Genomic DNA, 21,609 nt, shown 5'->3' with positions numbered 1-21,609 from the left:
TTCTGTTTCTGTGAGTCTGACGTCCTGCACGTATGTGCAGGATGTCAGACTCACAGAAGCAGAAGCCTGCGCGGCCACATTGGTGATCTGCAAAGGCCGACTTCTACATGGAATAGCAACATTCCATGTAGAATCTCAAATAGTAGCAACAGTGGAGGAGTGGCCTAGTGGTTAGGGTGATGGACTTTGGTCCTGGGGAACTGAGGAACTGAGTTCGGTTCCCACTTCAGGCACAGACAGCTCCTTGTGACTCTGGGCAAGTCACTTAACCCTCCATTGCCCCATGTAAGCCGCATTGAGCCTGCCACGAGTGGGAAAGTGCGGGGTACAAATGTAACAATAATAAAATAAAAATTCGAGTTTTATAGACATAATTGCAAATTTAAACATCATCAGTAATATTTATATAGGGGTCAGAAACCCCCTCTTATGGTTCATCATTGTTGATTCTACATCGTGTGTGTCCTGTTGATTACTATAGGTTCTAAACCACCCACACTGATTCAGCTGTGATTGAACTGCCAGACAGCCCAGCCGAGCCTCTAATTTGTAGCCTTCTAGGCCAGCGCTGCTTCTACCCTTTATTTCATGTCTTCATCAGTTTTACCCAGATGCTACCAGCTGTATGTGGCCTGCTATGTTTGCTAGGGAGCAGATCTGCCAAGTCTCCTGCTTTCAGTGGGAGAGTCCTACTTTTGCAAGGCATCGCGCCGGTATCTCCTATAAGCGGTCTCCCCTTCCAGCGGTGGCAGGAGAGGCCTTCCTAAAAAGTGATCTCTGCTGCCGCTAGTCCCACAGCAGCAGGAAGTGACATTTTAGGAAGGCCTCTCCCGTTGCTGCTGGAAAGAAAGGCTATTGCTGGTGCCGCTGTGGGTGGGCCTGGGTGGCGTTTACGGGTAGGGCAGGCCCTAAATCTTCCACATAGGAGGTCGGCCCCCATTGGTATCCCTACTACTACTACTACTATTTAGCATTTCTATAGCGCTACAAGGCGTACGCAGCGCTGCACAAACATAGAAGAAAGATAGTCCCTGCTCAAAGAGCTTACAATCTAATAGACAAAAAATAAAGTAATCAAATCAATTAATGTGAACGGGAAGGAAGAGAGGAGGGTAGGTGGAGGCGAGTGGTTACAAGTGGTTACGAGTCAAAAGCAATGTTAAAGAGGTGGGCTTTCAGTCTAGATTTAAAGGTGGCCAAGGATGGGGCAAGACATAGGGGCTCAGGAAGTTTATTCCAGGCGTAGGGTGCAGCGAGACAGAAGGCGCGAAGTCTGGAGTTGGCAGTAGTGGAGAAGGGAACAGATAAGAAGGATTTATCCATGGAGCGGAGTGCACGGGAAGGGGTGTAGGGAAGGACGAGTGTGGAGAGATACTGGGGAGCAGCAGAGTGAATACATTTATAGGTTAGTAGAAGAAGTTTGAACAGGATGCGAAAACGGATAGGGAGCCAGCGAAGGGTCTTGAGGAGAGGGGTAGTATGAGTAAAGCGACCCTGGCGGAAGACGAGACGGGCAGCAGAGTTTTGAACCGACTGGAGAGGGGAGAGGTGACTAAGTGGGAGGCCAGCAAGAAGCAGATTGCAGTAGTCTAAACGAGAGGTGACAAGGGTGTGGATGAGGGTTTTGGTAGAGTGCTCGGAAAGAAAGGGGCGGATTTTACGGATGTTGTAAAGAAAGAAACGACAGGTCTTGGCAATCTGCTGGTTGTGAGCAGAGAAGGAGAGAGAAGAGTCAAAGATGACCCCAAGGTTTCGAGCTGAGGAGACAGGGAGAATGAGAGAGCCATCAACAGAAATAGAAAACGGGGGGAGCGGGGAGGTGGGTTTGGGGGGGGAAAATGAGAAGCTCAGTTTGGTCATATTTAATTTCAGGTGGCGTTGAGACATCCAGACAGCAATGTCAGACAAGCACGCTGAAACTTTGGTTTGGATGCAAGGTGAGATATCAGGGGTAGAAAGTAGATTTGGGAGTCATCAGCATAGAGATGGTAGGAAAAGCCATGGGATGAGATTAATGAACCAAGGGAAGAAGTGTAGATAGAAAAGAGGAGGGGACCAAGAACAGAACCCTGAGGTACGCCGACAGGCAGAGGGATAGAAGTAGAAGAGGATCCACCAGAGTGAACACTAAAGGTGCGGAGGGAGAGGTAGGAAGAGAACCAGGAAAGGACAGAGCCCTGGAATCCAAGTGAGGACAGGGTATCGAGAAGTATGCTGTGATCGACAGTGTCAAAAGCAGCGGAAAGATCAAGAAGAATGAGGATGGAATATTGACCTCTGGATTTAGCCAGTAATAGGGAGTGCTAGGCAGGTTTTTATAATTCTGAATCATCTGCTTATCTTTTGCCCAGTGACGTACCAAGGGTGGGGCGGTCCGTCCCGGGTGCACGCTGCAGGAGGGGTGCAGAGAGCAGCTGCTCGGCTGTCGGCTCTGCCGGTTCCCTGCTCCCTCTGCCCCGGAACAGGAAGTAACAGCAGAGGGAGCAGGGAACCGGCGGAGCTGACAGCCGCACAGTTGCTCCCAGCAGGTAAGAAGAATGTACTAGGGGGGGAGGGGGATGACGCTGAATCTCAGAGGGGTGTCGTGCGCGTAGTGGCGACCCACCACGGGTGGCAGCGAACCAAGGAATACCACTGCTTTTGCCTTTTAGGGGGCAATTCTATAAAGAGGCACCATAAAGTGACAGGTACCTATAGGGAGTAGGAGCTATTCTATAAGGTAGCACCTAAGTCCCATAATGCCTAACTGTGTATAATGTACGTGTGGGTGAAGAATTGGCAGGGCATGAGCATGTCTCCCAGTTAGGCACATAGTTTATAGAATACTATATGTGCGTCACTTGGTGCACCTAGACATGCCAACTTACACCTGCCATTGACATGGTATAGGAGGGCATGCCTACGTCAACCTTACATTAGTATTCTATAATGGATTCTTGGTGCCATGATGCAGTGATAGAATTGGTGCTTAGCACACAGCTTTAAACTGAGATGCCAATTTTGCTTGTTCTATGTGCTCCAGGACAACATTTCTATGAACCTGTGAAAAATTATTTCTTGACACTGGTGAATGGTAGGTAGTAGGATTGGCTGCACTGCAAGCTTACCAAGCATTACAGCTTCAATCATTTACCAATAATGCTATAGTGACAACAGAAATGCATCTTAAAATACAGATACATTTAGATAAATAGATTTAAAAAGAGCACCAAAATTGGAAAAAACATCTTTAATATTGCTTTTGCTTGATTAAAAGACGTGTTCTTCCAAGATAAGCTGATTATACATAAAATATAATACTAATAATTTCAAAAAGAACCTGGTATATTTTTTCCTACTAATATTTACGTTTTGGAAATGTAGCCCAGAACAATATTTGTTTTTTTTTTTGTTTGTTTTAACAGGAATTAAAAGAAGAATTCACTCGTGTTCTTACCGCCAACAATCCCCATGCTCCTCAGAACATTGTCAGATACAGTTTCAAAGTAAGTTACAAATGATTTATTAGTTACACTTGGAACAAAAATGTTGATTGTGGGTTTTGGTCAAAGGGAAATGAAAATTATTGGCAAGGCAATTTTAGTCTTCATGAAAAATGACTTCCAGTAATAATAAATTAAATTGAAAGACTAGGAAAGCAACAAGAAAAAGTTGCCCTATATGCTACAGATCGCAGCTGCTAAAATGGCTGCACTCAGTTTAAAACAGGTTTTTAATTTTAGCATTATTGCAATCTCTGGGGCTCATTTTTGAAAGAGAAAAATATCCAAAGTGTCAGCACCATTTGGACTAATTTCTTCTCAAAACGTCCAAATTAGTATTTTTGAAACCTATTTTGCAGACGTTTATCTATGCATTTTGCCTGCAATGCGTCCAAATCACAAGGGGGCATTTCAGGGACGTTTTGAAGGCAAGATTAGGACATGCCTAACACTTCGACATTTTATAGCTATAATGGAACAAAACGAAACGTCTGTGGCAAAAACGTCAACGTTTTGGTCTAGACCCGTTTTTATAATGAATAAGGCACAAAAAGGTGCCCCAGATGGCCACTGGAGGGAATCAGAGATGATCCCCCCCCTTTACTCCCCAAGTGGTCACTGACCCACCCCCACCCCCCAAAAAATGTGAATAAAAATAGTACTCACCAGCCTCTATGACAGCCTTGGATGTTATAGCCAGGCCCATTAGAATAGCATGCAGGTCCCTGGAGTAGTCTAGTGGTGGGTGCAGTGCACTGCAGACAGTTGGACCCAGGCCCATACCTTCCCCTACCTGTTATAATTGTGGTGGAAACTGTGAGCCCTCCAAAACTCACCAGAAATCCATTGTACCCACATATAGGTGCCCCCTTCATCCATAAGGGCTATTGTAGTGGTGTACAGTTGTAAGTAGTGGGTTTTCAGTGGGTTTTGGAGGACTCTGCAGACAAGATAAGGAAGCAACGGTGAGATGTGTACCTGGGAGCATTTATATGAAATCCACAGCATTGCCCCTTAGAGTGCCCTATTGCTCTCTTGGGATGTCCGAGAACCACAGTCTGCTAAAAATGCTGGCCCCTCCTACATCCCAATGGCTTAATTTTCTACATTTGTACATTTTTTTTGGAAATGGTCTGAAAAAAAAAAATACACACAGGGTACAAAACCTTGTTATAAATGTTATTTTTGAAAAAAATATATATTTTGTGGTTTCAAAAATGGTTATGTTTTCTATTCAGATTTGGGATATTTAGTAGAAAACATCTAAAGTCTGAGTTAGATGTCATATTGAAAATACCCCTCCACATATCTGTGCCAAAGTTAGGGTAAAAGTAATTAATGAGTTTTACAAAAACCTGGAAGTTAATTTGCAGTGGCTTGGTGCAGGGGCGTAGCCAGACTTCGGCGGGGGGGGGGGGGGGGGGGGGGGGGGGGGGGGGGGGGGGGGGGGGGGGCAGAGCCCAAGGTGAGGGGGCACATTCCCCCCCCCCCGCCGACCCCCCCCCACGCCGCCATTTTTGAGCCCCCCCCCCTCCGCCGACACCATCTTTGACCCCTCCGCTGTCGTCGCCAACCCTCCCCCGTCGAGTACCTGTGCTAGCGGGGGTCCCCAATCCCCGCCAGCCGAAGTTCTGTGTCTTCACTGAAGACTCTTCAGCCCATCTCTGGGTCGGCACGTTGCTGCAGACTGCTGCAGCAGCTGATCTGATTCTGCAAGTGGGAAGCCGATTCTCTTTGCGTGGTATGAATCGTCCTGACATCCTGCAGGATGATTCATACCACGCAAAGAGAATCGGCTTCCCGCTTGCAGAATCAGATCAGCTGCTGCAGGCTGCAGCAACGCGCCGGCCCAGAGACGGGCTGAAGACACAGAATTTCGGCTGGCGGGGATTGGGGACCCCCGCCAGCACAGGTACTCGACTGCGATGGCGACGGGGGAGGGTTGGTGACGCCGGGGGAGGGGTCCAGGGCCAAATCTGAGGGGGCCCAGGCCCCCAGGCCCCACGTAGCTACGCCACCTGCATGGTGACCACATAAAGTTAAAGGTATGTATAAAAGTAGGATCGATGAAAATAGATATAACTTTAAGGGGGTAATTTTTTTAAAGGCTTCTTTTACTAAACTGCTCTAGTGATTCCCGGTGCAGCAAATGTGCCGCAGCCCATGCAGGAATTGCTAGTACAGTTTAGTAAAAGAGGCCCTAAAGGTTTTATCATACGTAAATGGCCTGTTATCAAATTACCCCAAGGTGTATGTGTGTAAAATTGCAAGCTTTACCAAGAAGACACTCATATTTATATGACCCATATGGGCATGGTTCGGTGTGCGGTTTGAATGAAGTACAGGCTATATATACTTGCACCTGCTCCCAAGCAGTCGTAAATATTTGCAGCTGCATTTCACTCATGATTTTGCCAGCCTTTGTGAAGATATTTTATTTGGCAGTTTGACCCCTAGAGGTAAAAAATGAATACATCCACTTCAGGGGTTGAACAGTGACATTTTGAAGTCGGGAGCCAACTGGGCAGGGGCAACTGGAGATTGCTCCTGCACTGGCCACTAGAGAAACACTTTGGAGGTGCTAATGGGAGATGGATGCCTTTGCCAGTTGAGCCTGTCAAGGGGGTGGGGGGGGGGGGTAGGGTCTTATTTGTTCCCATAACTGGTCCTTTATAAAAGAATTTTTGTATAGCTTCAGATAATTAACATGTGGCACACAGTTGTTCCTTCTGTAACCAGTCTTAGAACATTCAACTTCTTTAACAGTTTTTATTCCCCCTCCATCTCTCCTATCAAATTATTTTGTGCAGGTCATCAAATAATACTTCATATTGTTCTCCCACGTGCACCATTTCAAGAAATCTATCCCCTCCCCTCCTCCTTCCTCTTCAGAACCAGGGTAAGAGCCATAGACCAATAGCCAAACCTCCCCTAGCACCTAAATCTCTCTTCCACATTTACCTTACCCCTATCTCCCCTAATGAATCTATTCTCCCACCTCCCTTTCTTCCTGACCAAGGTTGTCCAGCATTTCCTGTCCTGGTCACCAGCCAGCATGCCCAGAGAATATATTATTCATCATGGCAGGGGATACTGTGGGTCCTCATTGTTCATGGCTAGCATCAGACTTGGCGGGAAGTTTAGTGTTTCTAGAGAAGAGGAGTGTGGTGTTTCTAGAGACAAATCTTCCTTTGCTTGGTTTTCCTCAGTTTCCATGCAATTGAGCAGAAGAATGGTCCACTGTTGCCCAGTTAATCTCATTCTGTGCCTTAAAGGGGTAATTATATAAGGAGAGCACTAAGAATATTTATAAGTAACCTGAATACTGGCCTGAATTCACATATGTGGTGGTGTCTTGGCACTCTTCAGGTGTTTTGGCACTCTTCATGAGTTTTAGGGCCTTCCAAGCAATCTGGAGTGCTGTGTTGGCCTTCTGTTGTTCCTGCACCTTCCAGCCAGTATTATTGCTGTTTTAACCTGCTCGCACTCCTTTAAGGTCATTCAGACATACTTTTCCTGTTTTCCCCTCTGCCTCCATCTTGGAGTCTTTCTGCCAATGTTGGCGGTATTTTACTGTCCTCAAAGTGCCTTGCTGTTCTCCCACCAATTTTGGTGCTGCCCTCTTCTACTACCTTCAGGTGTATTTTCTGCTGTTTGTGTCTTTATAAGTACATAAGTACATAAGTAATGCCATACTGGGAAAAGACCAAGGGTCCATCGAGCCCAGCATCCTGTCCACGACAGCGGCCAATCCAGGCCAAGGGCACCTGGCAAGCTTCCCAAACGTACAAACATTCTATACATGTTAGTCCTGGAAATTTGGATTTTTCCAAGTCCGTTTAGTAGCGGTTTATGGACTTGTCCTTTAGGAATCCGTCCAACCCCTTTTTAACTCTGCTAAGCTAACCGCCTTCACCACTTTCTCCGGCAACGAATTCCAGAGTTTAATTACACGTTGGGTGAAGAAAAATTTTCTCCGATTTGTTTTAAATTTACTACACTGTAGTTTCATCGCATGCCCCCTAGTCCTAGTATTTTTGGAAAGCGTGAACAGACGCTTCACATCCACCTGTTCCACTCCACTCATTATTTTATATACCTCTATCATGTCTCCCCTCAGCCGTCTCTTCTCCAAGCTATATAGCCCTAGCCTCCTTAGTCTTTCTTCATAGGGAAGTCGTCCCATCCCCGCTATCATTTTAGTCGCCCTTCGCTGCACCTTTTCCAGTTCTACTATATCTTTCTTGAGATGCGGCGACCAGAATTGAACACAGTACTCAAGGTGCGGTCGCACCATGGAGCGATACAACGGCATTATAACATCCTCACACCTGTTTTCCATACCTTTCCTAATAATACCCAACATTCTATTCGCTTTCTTAGCCGCAGCAGCACACTGAGCAGAAGGTTTCAGTGTGTTATCGACGACGACACCCAGATCCCTTTCTTGGTCCGTAACTCCTAACGTGGAACCTTGCATGACGTAGCTATAATTCGGGTTCTTTTTTCCCACATGCATCACCTTGCACTTGCTCACATTAAACATCATCTGCCATTTAGCCGCCCAGTCTCCCAGTCTCCTAAGGTCCTCTTGTAATTTTTCACAATCCTGTCGCGATTTAACGACTTTCAATAACTTGTGTCATCAGCAAATTTAATTACCTCGCTAGTTACTCCCATCTCTAAATCATTTATAAATATATTAAAAAGCAGCGGTCCTAGCACGGACCCCTGAGGAACCCCACTAACTACCCTTCTCCATTGTGAATACTGCCCATTTAACCCCACTCTCTGTTTCCTATCCTCAACCAGTTTTTAATCCACAATAGGACATTTCCTCCTATCCCATGACCCTCCAATTTCCTCTGTAGCCTTTCATGAGGTACCCTTGTCAAACGCCTTTTGAAAATCCAGATACACAATATCAACCGACTCCCCTTTGTCCACATGTTTGTTCACTCCTTTAAAGAATTGAAGTAAATTGGTCAGGCAAGATTTCCCCACACAAAAGCCATGCTGACTTGGTCTCAGTAATCCATGTCCTCGGATGTGCTCTGTAATTTTGTTTTTAATAATAGCCTCTACCATTTTCCCCGGCACCGACGTCGGACTCACCGGTCTATAATTTCCCGGATCTCCCTTGGAGCCTTTTTTAAAAATGGGCGTTACATTGGCCACTTTATGCCCTTCTCATGGTGGCTGGTAGTCATCTTATCATCGTAAGTGCACTTTGCCCTTCTTCTGATGTTATGGGGTATTGTGACACTCTTGATGGCTTGTAGTGATGTCACTGTATTAAAGATGCCTGCCAGCATGTTTCAAGTAGGTTTAGCTGGAAATGGATGGAAAGCCTCACTGTAACATAAAATTGCTTGCCCCATAGACTTCAGTGGGGACGAATGAGACAATTGCATGAAAGATTTGGTGTGCAAAGACTAACCAAATGAGATTTGGGATGAATGCTAATTGACATGAAATTTTTTGATGTGTGCATCCCTACAAAACAAATCAAATCAAAGCCATATCAATACCTATATCTCATTTAATAGACATTTCCTTAGCGTCCCTCCGGACCGACCCAGAAAGTGACTGAAAGGATTGTGCACACCTTCTAGCAGGTGGAGACTGAGAACTCTGACTCTCGAGAGAGCCCTGGCTATCTAGATGTAGATTCAGTATTCTCAGTCGCCAGCAGGTAGAAGGTGGTGAGCCCTTCAGTCTCTTAATTTTTCTCTTTCCTCTTTCTAATTAAAAAACAAAAAAAGAAGAAGCATCTTGAAGTGAATTATTTCTTACAGAACATGGAGATAGTTTTTATTTTTTAGGTCTTCTTTTCTTTGCACCAGTGTCTCTTGGGTTTAGCAGAGGCTGAGACCCGCAGGGGTTCTCTATACACCTCAGGGGTGTCACACTCAGGTGTCCGAGTTCCTTTTCCCCCTGCCTCCTCCCATTGTCAACATTTGTGCAGGCAAGAGCTATTTGGTGGAAGAGTGTTTGGAGGCCTAGGAGAGACAGCCACTTTGTTTTAGGCAATGAGGAAAAAAACGAACAAGCATGGCAGGTCTGTTTCTGCCTTTGCTGTTTATTATTGAATTCTTCAGCTCCGAGTGAGTGGTTGTGGTCTTTTCTCCTCTAAACGGGTGCTCGTTTACAAAAAAAAAAAAAAGACTGTGCTATGGTGGAAACGCTGTGCCGCTGTGCTGTATGTCAGCGCTGGGGCCTCACGGCGACCAGTGTGTGTAACTACTGCACCACTGTGGAAACGCCGTTGGTTGCAGTTTCTTCTGAGTCCGTATCTTTTTTGGCTGCCAGGGATTCTGCTCAGCAGGATTCGGGTGTCCATAAGTTGCAGGCTCCCGTTTTGGCAGGAAACTCCACCATTTTAGAGCAACAGTCCATCTCAGGGGGACGGTGTTCTTCTCTTCCGCTACACTTGGCTTAACCTTTTTTGATATTGGGGGCTGAGCAGACAGGAGTTCTTGATGGGGGAATTCCCTCCTGAATTTCTTCTGCAGATGTATAAGGCTTTTCTTTTGCAGAAGTCAGGCCCAGTTTCATTATCTTCTTCTGGGTTGTTGGAGAAGCAGTTGTCCTCTGCTAAAAGACCTAGAGTTTCCTGGGATCTGGAGGAGGACCATATTTCAGACACAGATCTGGAGATGCCTTCTCTTGATGAGGATGATTATGTGGGAGACGCACAGTTTTCTGAGCATACCCGTACAGTGGACCTGGACACGGAGATGTTACTCCCTAGGGAAGACCCTTCAGTGGTAAGAATTTTCATAAGGAAGATTTACAGGCGCTCATCTCATTAGTTTCTTCTACTCTGCATTTTGAGGAAGAATCCATGGCCATGGAGGGCCATAAGATGGATCTTCTGGTAAAGGGTATTAGAAAGCCTGGCAAGACCTTTCCTATGCATCAAGACGTCAGAGATATCATTCAGACACACTGGGATGTGCCGAATTCTCCATTCTTATTCTCATGGTCCATGATTCGTCTCTGGTTCCCAATCAGGACAAATCTCTCCTCCGGCCTCCTGTGGTTGATGCAGTTGTCTCCGCTGTTACCAAAAGAAATGCAGTACCCGTGGATGGAGGCATGGCTCTTAAGGATGTTCAAGATCACCGTATGGAGACTCTATTAAAGAATACTTTTGATGTCTCTGCTCTGGTGGTTCAGGCAGCTATTTGTGATTTGTTGGTGGCCAGGGCTTGTTTTCACTAGTCTAAGAGAGTGTTAAAAGAGTTGGACAAGTTAGTTAGGAGTCTAGGGGATACTAAGGTGCTTCGACTCCCTGAGGATCGTTCTACGTCATATGGTCGCGGTCTTTTTTCTGCTCGAAGTCGTGGCCAAGATTTTCGGCGGTTTAGAGCAGGCAGGATAGCTACTGCTCCCAGAGGTCTTGGTTCTTTCAGCGGTTTCAGTCATTTCATGCTGCTCGGCATGGAGGCAGAGATGCAGGATCCTCCTTTCAGCCCCCAGCCTGTCCCTCCCGATGAAGGTGTCCAGGTCCAGTCTCTAATTTCTGTGGAAGCTCACTTAGCACAGTTTTCCTTAGCGCCAATCCGGACCAGCCCAGAAAGTGACTGATAGGTCTTGGAATTTACAAGATGACTCTGATTCGGATCCTGATATAGAAATACCCTCTTTGGAGCACTCTGATGTAGGTCAGGGAGACTTAGCGGAGGAGGCATGTTCTCAGATGGATTCGGGGGTAGACCCTCTTATACCCGGAGAGGATCCCGCGGGTATTATGTATTTTTCATAAGGAAGACCTCCAAGAATTAATCTTCCAGGTATCCTCAACTTTGCGTTTTGATGAGGATGACACTATTATGCATATTTTCAAAGCACTTAGCCTTCCAAAGTTCCATAGAAACCTATGGAACTTTGGAAGGCTAAGTGCTTTGAAAATATGCCTCTATGTTGCCAGAGGTACCTCGCGCAAGGTGGACCTTTTATTGAAAGATGTCCGTAAACCGGGGAAACCATGCACCAGGATATCAGGGACGTTATTCAGGCGCAGTGGGACGCTCTCGACTCAGTGTTTAGACTGTCTAAGTCGATGGTGAGGCTTTATCCGGTTCCGGAAGTAGATAGAACTCTTCTTAGGCCTCCTGTGGTAGATGCAGTGGTTTCAGCAGTAACTAAGCGAAACACAGTGCCTGTGGATGGGGGCACTGCTTTGAAGGATGTTCAAGATCACCGTTTGGAGGCGTTCCTAAAGAGTAGCTTCAATGTGCCTTGGTGGTGCAGGTGGCTATTTGTGGTTCCCTGGTAGCTAGAGCTTGCTTCCGATGGTCCGAAAGAGTTTTGGATCGGTCTTCAGATGATTTGGCGGTCGTGGACGCCGAGGTCGCGAAGCTGGAGATGGGTTCAGTGTTCTTAGCGGATGCTTTATATGATCTGTTAAGGGCCCCAGCTAAGTCTATGGCTCTTGGCTTGGCTGCTAGGAGGTCTCTGTGGCTTAAAGGTTGGGCTGCGGATGCGGCTTCTAAGTCAAAGCTCAGTAAGTTCCCCTTTAGAGGCTCTCTTTTGTTTGGTGATGACCTGGAAAAGTTGGTTCGCAGTCTGGGGGAGACTAAAGTGCCCAGACGTCCGGAAGATAGGCCTAGAGTGTCGGGTCATGGTGCAATGTCTTCCCAAGGTCGGGGTAGGCATTTTTGTCGCTTCTGATCAGGTAAGACGGCCCCAGCTCAACGCTCCCGTTTTTTCCAAAGAGGTCAATCCTTTCGGGGAGATGCATAGAAGAACCAAAGACTCGGGTTCATCGTTTCAGTCTGCTTCCTGCCCCGCCCAATGAGGGTGTCAGGGGTCCAACCTCTGGTTCCGGTCGGAGCGCGGTTGACGCAGTTTTTCCAGAGGTGGACTCAGATTACCTCTGACCAGTGGGTACTAGAGGTTATTCAAGAAGGGTATGCCTTAGAGTTCACGCAACATCTTCCAGACAGCTTTTCTGGAGTCCCCTTGTCTAAAGGACTAAAGGAAAGCAAATTATCAGGTAAGGCCTAATTTCTCCTTATTGGAGGTAGGCCTAGATTACCTCCAATCAATGGGTTCTTAGAGTTTGCGCATCATCTTCCGGATGCTTTCCTGGAGTTTCCCTGTCTTTCATGCCTCAAGGTGGGCGCAGTCGGGGATGCTCTGGGAAGGCTTCTCAAATTACAGGCTGTTTGTCCGGACCATTCATCAGAAATCAGACAAGGTTGTTATTACATTTACTTTGTTGTCCCGAAGAAAGAGGGTTCTTTCTGACCACTTTTGGACCTCAAGGCGGTCAATCGGACCCTCAAGGTCATTGGCTTCAGGAGAGCATAACTACACTAAAAGTAACCATCCTTAATAATAGAACTACCGTGAAACAGTATAAAAAATATACACATTTAACAGCACTGGAATTCAAATACCAGAGATATAATACTAATGATACACCTAATAAGCACACTTTAGAACGTTCAAATAACATAGTGTGTCAAATCCCTGGGCTCAGGGCTCCTTAGACTTCTGGGCTGCTGCCAAACTCCCAGCTTAACAGAATTTCATAACTCCAAGTCAAGGCCTCAAATTGATCCTGTGCAGGATTTTCTCTTTTATTTGGACCCAAAATATTTCCATACTTTTATGCAACAACACAAGAAGTCAAAACAAAAGGCACATTCCAGTAAACAAAAAGTTAACAGTCCCCATGGCTCCAAATATTTCAGGGAAAATCTTCTTAAATGATATCTTCATGGGATTCCTCTTAGGCCCCTCTGTTACAGGCTGGGTCTCTCCCCACCTTTCCTTCAGTCTGGCTTAGCCACATTCCTCACTTCACACCTGCCTTTAGATAATTCTTGACTCTAGTCCAGTTTGTACTTCGGGGTCCTCGCTGCCCCGGGTTAGGTAGCCCGTTTACTCTCTCCCAGTTGTCCAGGTCCTAGAGAGTTTCCGCCTTCCTTCCTTCTCTTCTTCCTTCTTCCTTCTTTTTTTCCTTCCTTCCTCTGTCCGCAAAACCTTTTTCTAGAGCAGAGGGCTGCCAGATGGTACTAGAACTCCATCCTTCTCCCCCCCTCCCCCAACCAGGGGATGACATCACCATCCCTCTTACTTTCTATGGGGTATAGGGCTGGACTACAATTCCCAGAAAACCTAGCCACATTCCCAAGGCTCTAGCTACTGTGGAGTCAGGAAGCCTATTCACCCCTTCCCCCACTGATCACAGATATACAGCTTTTTCCCTTTTACAGGAGCGCTCTCTTGCTTCTCCCAGGAAGGAATCCCTTACAAAGCATTCCCTGGAGATTAGCTTCTCTCCTTTTCCGTGGAGGACACAAAAACCCTACACTCTGCTTTGGGCAACAGACACACAGCCCCAGAGCTTCCCACTCTTGGTCATTCTTTCCAGGTAAGAGCTTGTTTGCTGACATGGCTCCCCTCCTACTTAGTGCTGAGGTTTCCTTTACAGGCTCCATTAAAGCGGCACCACTCCAGGTTTTGAGCTGGTGTTTCCCCATGCCTTATGGGGACCTGTAGTAGGGCTTTTCCCCATTCTCATGACAAAGCTCTGCCAGTGGCGTACCAAGGGGGGGGGGGGGCGGTCCGCCCCGGGTGCACAATGCTGGGGGGGGTGCCGCGCGCCGGTCAGCTTCCTTCGTTTCCATGCTCCCTCTGCCCCGGAACAGGAAGTAACCTGTTCCGGGGCAGAGGGAGCATGGAAACGAAGGAAGCTGACTGGCGCGCGGCACCCCCCCCAGTGGTGTGCACCCGGGGGTGGGGGGGTTCTTTCGCCGGGGTGGGGGGGTTGCGCTGCACCCGGGGTGGGGCGCATCGCGATCCGCCCCGGGTGTCAGCCCCCCTAGGAACGCCACTGAGCTCTGCTACTGTCTTGTCACAATAGATACGATGCTAAGATTTCCTACAGTACGGCTTACCATATTGCTGAGGATCCAAGAGCAGATATATGATGGGAACAAGATGCGTGATGCAGTTGGGATAATTTGATGGTTAGGTAAACTCAAGCAAGTTCTTTGTATAGTTAAGCAAGAGATAGGAACTGTTCTAAGTGACAGTGTGTGTAGCAAGCTAGTCTAGGTGCAGAATGAGTGTATAGTCAGTCACCCTATGTCAGTGGTTCCCAAACTTTTTCGGTTCACGACACCCTTAGTATCTGAGCAGTTTTTTGCGGCACCCTCCCCTCCATCCACACAGGTCTCTACTGCGCCCCCCACCACACATCATGTCCAATATTTCTCCCTTTCTCCCTCGTACACCATCTCTCCCTTCCCTCCATGTCTATGTCCAACATTTCTCCCCTTGACCCCCATATATAAGATTTCACCCCTTTGCTTTATCTCTCCCTTCCTCCCCCCTCCAACCCATGGCCAACAATTATGCCTCTCATTCCTCCTGCAGCATCTCTCTTTCTCTCCCCCACCCCATATGGTACCTGTTGCTCTCCCAGAAGCCTGCCCTTTGCCGTGTCCTGCCCCGGGTTAGCAGCAGGCAGCGTGTGGGAATCGCTGCCTCAAACCCGCTGCAGCAGGAGCAGCGCTGTTAAGGGTGTAGTTGCAGTACCTTGCTCAGCAGCGGCGGCGGCAGGCAGGATTCACTGCTTGAGCAGTCTCTTGCAGGGCCCTCGATTCACTGTGGCGTGTTCGTGCCCTTATCTCATCTCCCTCCACGGCACCTCAGTGAGTTCGCCACGGTGCACAGTTTGGGAAACGCTGCCTTATGTATTGGGAGAAGAGCCAGTCTTTCACCTGCTTCCTGAAGTAGAGGTAGTCCCGAGTGTCTGCGAGATATACTTTGGTGCCATTGGATGCTGCTGCCTATTTGTATGTCTGATTTATTTTGCTGTTTACTGAAAACACTCTCTAAACAATTTCTGTACTGAATTGTTTTCCCTTTAAAATCTGCCTTTTTCAGCAGCTCCATAGACAGAAGCAAAGAAAGCCTTTAATGTGGGAAAAAAAATTCAGATAATCAAAATATTATGTAATACTTGCAATTACTTCCCTAGTTACTTTCATATTTTCTATTTCTGTGAACTGGAGTGGAGTTAGCAAAAAAGGTGGTTGCTAAGCACTACTGGCACTTGTAATGATATATCACGAAAGGGCAAATGCTCATTTGCATCTCAGTACCCGGAATGTTATTCTGCCCTTGCACAGCTGTCGCACTGCTGCACTAAGCCTCACTTCTGCTCTGATCGGAATAAAAAGTCTATATGCAATCAGGAGAACACTGAGGATATGGTGGTGGACGCTTGGATTGCCCTCCCGCGGGAGGTGGTGGAGATGAAAACGGTAACGGAGTTCAAACATGCGTGGGATATGCATAGAGGAATCCTGTGCAGAAGGAATGGATCCTCAGAAGCTTAGCTGAAATTGGGTGGCGGAGCAGGTGGGGGGAAGAGGGGTTGGTGGTTGGGAGGCTAGGATAGGGGAGGGCAGACTTATACGGTCTGTACCAGAGCCGGTGATGGGAGGCGGGACTGGTGGTTTGGAGGCGGGAAATACTGCTGGGCAGACTTGTACGGTCTGTGCCAGAGCCAGTGACGGGAGGCGGGACTGGTGGTTGGGAGGCGGGAAATACTGCTGGGCAGACTTGTACGGTCTGTGCCAGAGTCAGTGATGGGAGGCGGGATTGGTGGTTGGGAGGCGGGAAATACTGCTGGGCAGACTTTATACGGTCTGTGCCCTGAAAAAGGCAGGTACAAATCAAGGTAAGGTATACACATATGAGTTTGTCTTGGGCAGACTGGATGGACCATGCAGGTCTTTTTCTGCCGTCATCTACTATGTTACTGTGTTACTAGACGTACACAGCACTGTACACATTATATAACGGGTACCTTCTCTGTCCCTAGAGGGCTCACAATGTAAGTTTTTTTTTTTTGTACCTGGAGCAATGGAGGGTTTAGTGACTTGCCCAAGGTCACAAGGAGCTGCAGTGGGAATCGAACCCAAGTCACCAAGCTCAAATCCCATGGCACAAAGCAACACTGCATAAAGGGGTCCTCTTACCAAGATGCGATAGGGCTACTGTGTGGGTAGTGTGTGGCAAAATAGCAATACCGACAGGCATGCCCAGGCACCCTGTTGTAGTTTTGGTTTTGCCTCATGTTATTTCCCACTCTAGAAAATATTTTTATTTTCTAGCATGGGGGGGGGGGGGGGGGGGGTGCTGGGAGGTAGACATTTCCAGCAGTAATCGGGCAGCGCAGGCACATTGGAGGCAGTAAGGGCTCAGGCAGTAATGTCCAGGCACTAATTTGGAAATCAGCGCATGACCATTAATAGAAAAAAAAATTGAAATTCAGCCATTTTTGAGCTGTGCTAAAAAGTGGCCGGTGCGAGCGGGAAACCCTCACGCTATAACTACCGCCAGTCACTTTGTAGCGCAGCTTAGTAAAAGGACCCCAAAGACAGGACTGACTTTTATGCGGTCCGATATGGCCTCTAACTTAGGCGGTTAAGTGCTGAATATTGGCACTTAAACACGTAAGTGCTGACTGTGCCCCAGATCACTCTCAAAATAGCCGGCTCTCAGTTTAGCAGTCTGTGGTGATATTCATAGACACTCACTGGTCATGTGCTGCTTAATATCAGCAGGTAGCCCTGCACAAGCAATTTAACTGGCCAGGAGCCCCGCTGGCTAAATCCCATTTTGAATATCGACCCCTTTCGGGCAATTTTATAACTGGGTGCCTCCAAGTAACTGAGCACCAATTCTATAACAGCGTCTGTGCACCCAGATTCTGCTATAAAATATTAGCATAAGTCAGCCTAAAATGAGGTACTAACAGTTATGCCAGATGTAAATGTTTGCACCTTGGTATTCCATGATCTGTAAGTAACATATAGTTTTCTATATGTTAGGTACATAACATGTCTATGCCCCTCCCATGCACCGCTCCACATGTACCTCCCAAGGAGTTACATGCTAATGTATCTATGTGCATGTAAATGACAATTATCTTGGCACTTAATGCGCGTGTGGTGCGTGTAACTATAAGCACACAGTTAATGAAGGTTCTTTCATAAGTATAATTATTTAATTTTCTAAAAATAAAGCTTTAGAAAAGTCTGCTGGTTAAATAATTGTACAGAGTTTATGCTTGATTAGTATACGCTAATATTCAGCAGAACGTAAGAGTAACCATACTGGGTCAGACCAATGGTCAATCTAGCCCATTATCCTATTTTCCAAACAGTGGTCAAGCCAGGTCACAAGTACCTGGCAGAAACCCAAATCGCGGCAACACTCCATACTACAAATCCCAGGGTAAGCAGTTGCTTCTCATGTCTGTCTCAGTAGCAGACTATGGACTTTTCCTCCGGGAATTTGTCCAAACTTTTTTTTAAACCCAGATACTCTAACCGCTGTTACCACATCTTCCGGCAAAGAGTTCCAGACCTTAACTATTTGTTGAGTGAAAAAATATTTCCTCCTATTTGTTTTAAAAGTATTTCCATGTAACTTTCTCGAGTGTCCCCTAGTCTTTGTACTTTTGGAACAAGTAAAAAATCGATGTACTTCTCATTCTACACCACTCAGGATTTTGTAGACCTCAATCATAAAAATATAGGGCTCTATATTGAGCCAACAGTGGTCAGAAAAAGACCCAGGGGCCGATATTCAGCTGGCAGGAGGCAGCTCGCATAACTGCCACAGTCGGCGCTGACCACAGATATTCAGTGTCAGGCCATGTACAGAAGATGGTAAAGAGATAAGTAGGGTGATGTCATCAGCGTAATTATAATAGTTTATACCTAGATTATCTAAGGTATTTTTTTAGTTTTCAACATTTTTATTGATGACAATCAAAATTAGACATATTCCATATCTGGCCTTAATAACATAGCCACATCATAACATACATAACAAAAAGCTAGTGAAGAAGTCTGTCATCAATTTTTGCTTTTTTCCTTTTCATCCCCCCCCCATCCTCCCCCCTCCCCCTACCCCTCCCTCTCGTGCCCCAGGGCTTGGACTCTGATAGTCCTAGGGCAACCCCCCCCTCCCCCTAGTGGAGCCATATATATCGTTTGGACGCTCTCTGGGACTCCTGATAGTATCCTCTTACCCCTTATTCAGAAGCAAGCTTCGCCCCTTTGGACTCAATGTCTGTAAATAGGGGCCCCAAATCTCTGTGAACCGCACTAAACTCTTCGGGGACCCCTTAGCCCCCCTAGCTTCCCAAGTAGCCAGCAAATGTACTTGATTTCTCCAGTGCCAGTAGGCTGGCACCTCCGGTACAGTCCAGTATTGTAAGATGCTTTTCTGGGCCACCAAGCACAATTTACGGCTCAGGAGACGAGCTGTCTTAGAGCACCTACCAAATGCCCCTTGCGTATTCAGCACAAAGTGGTCCCAGGATCCTATCACAGGGGTCCCCAACAGTTGAGTTAAGAATTTAGTAATCTCCCCCCAGAAAGCCTTCACTCCGGGGCATGCCCAGAAGGCATGGTATAATGTGTGTGGGTAGTGGCCGCACTTAACACATGTGGCCCCTTGCAGGAAATCTACATGAGCCAATTGTTGCCCCGACATATATGCCCGTAAAATAACTCTATACCCACTTTCCCGGAGCCTCTCGTCCAGGCTAATGGCTGGAATTCCCTGCAATGTGAGCCCCACATTCCATCCCGTTAATGTTGTCCCTGATTCCTGTTCCCATTTTTGCTTGATTTCTGCAAAGTTTTTAGGGGGCTTACGCCTAATCAAAGCTCTATGGAGTGCTGACACTGACATTCCCGTGACTTCCATTTCCCCGAAAAAATCTTGTAATTTTCTGCCCAGTCGTTGCCGTAGCAAGTCTGGATCTAATGCTGAAATGTAATGTAATGTTTAACTTGGGCATACGCAAACCTAGCCCCCCAAGCCACCCCGATCCGAGTCTGTAGTTCCTCGTATCCTATTAAATTCCCTTCTTCACTTAATAGGTGTTCAATCTTGGTTATTCCCATCCGCTCCCACTCCAAAAACGTTGGGTTATCTAGGCCTGGTATGAAAGCTGGATTCCCCCTGAGGGTCAACTGATCTGATGTCGAGGGACTCCCCCCCACTGCCTGTATTAGTCCCTTCCATGCCTCTCGAATGGACTGTAGCATCACACTATTCCTCAGGCAAAGTGGGAGTTGCTTACGTGTAAGATGTAACAACGAAAAGAGTTCATAAGGAGCAAAGAGTTCCCTTTCCATTTTTATGGGAGTGTAAGTGCAAGTTTGTGTGAACCAGTCCCCCAAGTGCCGGGTCAGGCAAGCCTGATTATATAAGGACAAGTCCGGTAACCCCAGACCGCCCTGTCTCTAACCTCCTAGCATGTAGTTATATCGCAATTTAGGTTTCTTCCCCGCCCAGCAGAATTTACTGAAAGACTTATGTATACTTTTCAAGTCTTTGCGCGTCAATCGGATTGGTAATGTCTGCAACAGATACAGCCATTGTGGGAAGAGGATCATCTGTATCAGATTCACCCTTCCCCTCAGCGATAGGGGAAGAGGGCCCCACTTCTCCAGCTGCTTCTTAGTAACCCCCATAAAAGCCGTATAATTTATAACATGTAACCTCCTCAAGTCCAGGGTCAGCCTAATTCCAATATTTAAATGCGTCCTCCGCCCAACTCAGGGGAAAGTCCCTACCCATCTTACGCTTCACTTCTGCGGATGATGCCAATGCCTCTGATTTAGTTAGATTTAAACGTAGGCCTGCAAAATCACCATATTCCTTTATAATTTCCATTAAAGCCGCAAAAGAGGCCTGCGGATCTGTTAACAGTACCAGTAGGTCATCCGCAAAAGCCGCTATTTTAAATTGAGACGACCCTACCTCTATTCCCTTTACCGATGGGATATCTATAATATCCCGAATCAATGGGTCTAGAGACAGTACAAATAAAAGGGGGGACAGCGGGCATCCTTGTCTCGTTCCCCTGAATATCGGAAAGGTTCTTGATTCCATCCCGTTTACCAAAATCCTGGCCTGAGGGGAATGGTATAGGGCCCGTACCGCTGACATAAACCGCCCGGTAAAACCATATGCCTTCAGTGTGGCGAACAGGAAATCCCAATGGACCCTATCGAACGCCTTTTCAGCGTCGAAGCTTATAAGTAAGGACGGTGTCCCTTTCCTACCCCTTGTCTCCAATGCTGTTAAGATTTTTCTTAAGTTTTTTGCTACTGTTCGCCCCTCCACGAAACCCACCTGCGTCTCATGCACCAGCTTCGGCAACACCCTTGCCATACGATTAGCCATGAGCTTAGCCAGTATTTTCGCCTCTACATTTAGCAGAGAGATAGGCCGGTATGATTCTGGTTGCTCTGGGTCTTTACCTGGTTTTGGCAGCACTACAATCTGCGCCAACGCCAGATGAGGCGGCAATTCCTCCCTGTCGATTATTCTGTTAAAATATCGAGTCAGGGTTGGTATTATGTCTTCCCCCAGTATCTTATAGAATTCTATACGTAGTCCGTCCGGGCCGGGCGCTTTGAGTAATTGGCTCCTCGCTATTACCACAGCTACCTCTTCTTCCTGCACAGGGCGATTTAATTCCTGCACATCTTGCTGTCTCAGGGAGGGTAAGTTAAGATTGTTCAGATAATTAGTCCCTTGGAGCCCCTGATCCAAAGGTTGTTCATACAATTGACTATAAAACTTATGGAAAACCTCACAAATAGCCCCATCGGCACGCACTTTCCCTCCTTGACCATCCTTTAACTGAAGCACCCTAACTCCCCCCCCTTTTGGGCGCGCCAATCTGGCCAATAAGCGACCTGTCTTATTTCCATGCTTGTACAGCTGGTATTTATAATAGGTTAAGGATTTGGTGGCTCTTTGGTGTAACAGCTCATTAAGCGCCACTTGTAATTCCATTAACTGCGCTCTATGCTCCCCCTTATGCGTTCGACCAAACAGTTGCCTGGCCCTGCAAACTTGGGCACTTAATCTCAGTATTTCCCTGTTCCGCGCTGAACGTGCGAAATGTGTGTAGCTAATTACTTCCCCGCGGAGCACCGCTTTTGCGGCATCCCAGAACAATACCGGATTGTCCCTATGTTCCCTATTCGAGGACTCATATGCTCGCCAGCACTCCATAAGCTTCTCCCTCAACCCCACGTCTCTATACATCTCCACTGGG

At 47.0% G+C, this 21,609-nt stretch overlaps 1 protein-coding gene across 2 annotated transcripts in view; it reads left to right on the top strand.

Annotated features, from left to right (window-relative positions):
* Window positions 1-21,609, top strand: part of DNAI1 (dynein axonemal intermediate chain 1) — a 524,712-nt gene that overhangs the window by 31,613 nt on the left and 471,490 nt on the right. For both annotated transcript variants that reach the window (XM_030192851.1, XM_030192850.1), the window contains exon 4: window positions 3,405-3,485. In XM_030192851.1, the coding sequence (XP_030048711.1) occupies window positions 3,405-3,485 (81 nt within the window). The remainder of the gene's footprint in view (window positions 1-3,404; window positions 3,486-21,609) is intronic.

The sequence above is a fragment of the Microcaecilia unicolor genome, chromosome 2 (genome assembly GCF_901765095.1).
Source record: "Microcaecilia unicolor chromosome 2, aMicUni1.1, whole genome shotgun sequence".
NCBI lineage: Eukaryota > Metazoa > Chordata > Amphibia > Gymnophiona > Siphonopidae > Microcaecilia > Microcaecilia unicolor.
The sequence above is the reverse complement of the archived record's forward strand: the minus strand, read 5'-3'. Positions and strand labels throughout refer to the sequence as shown.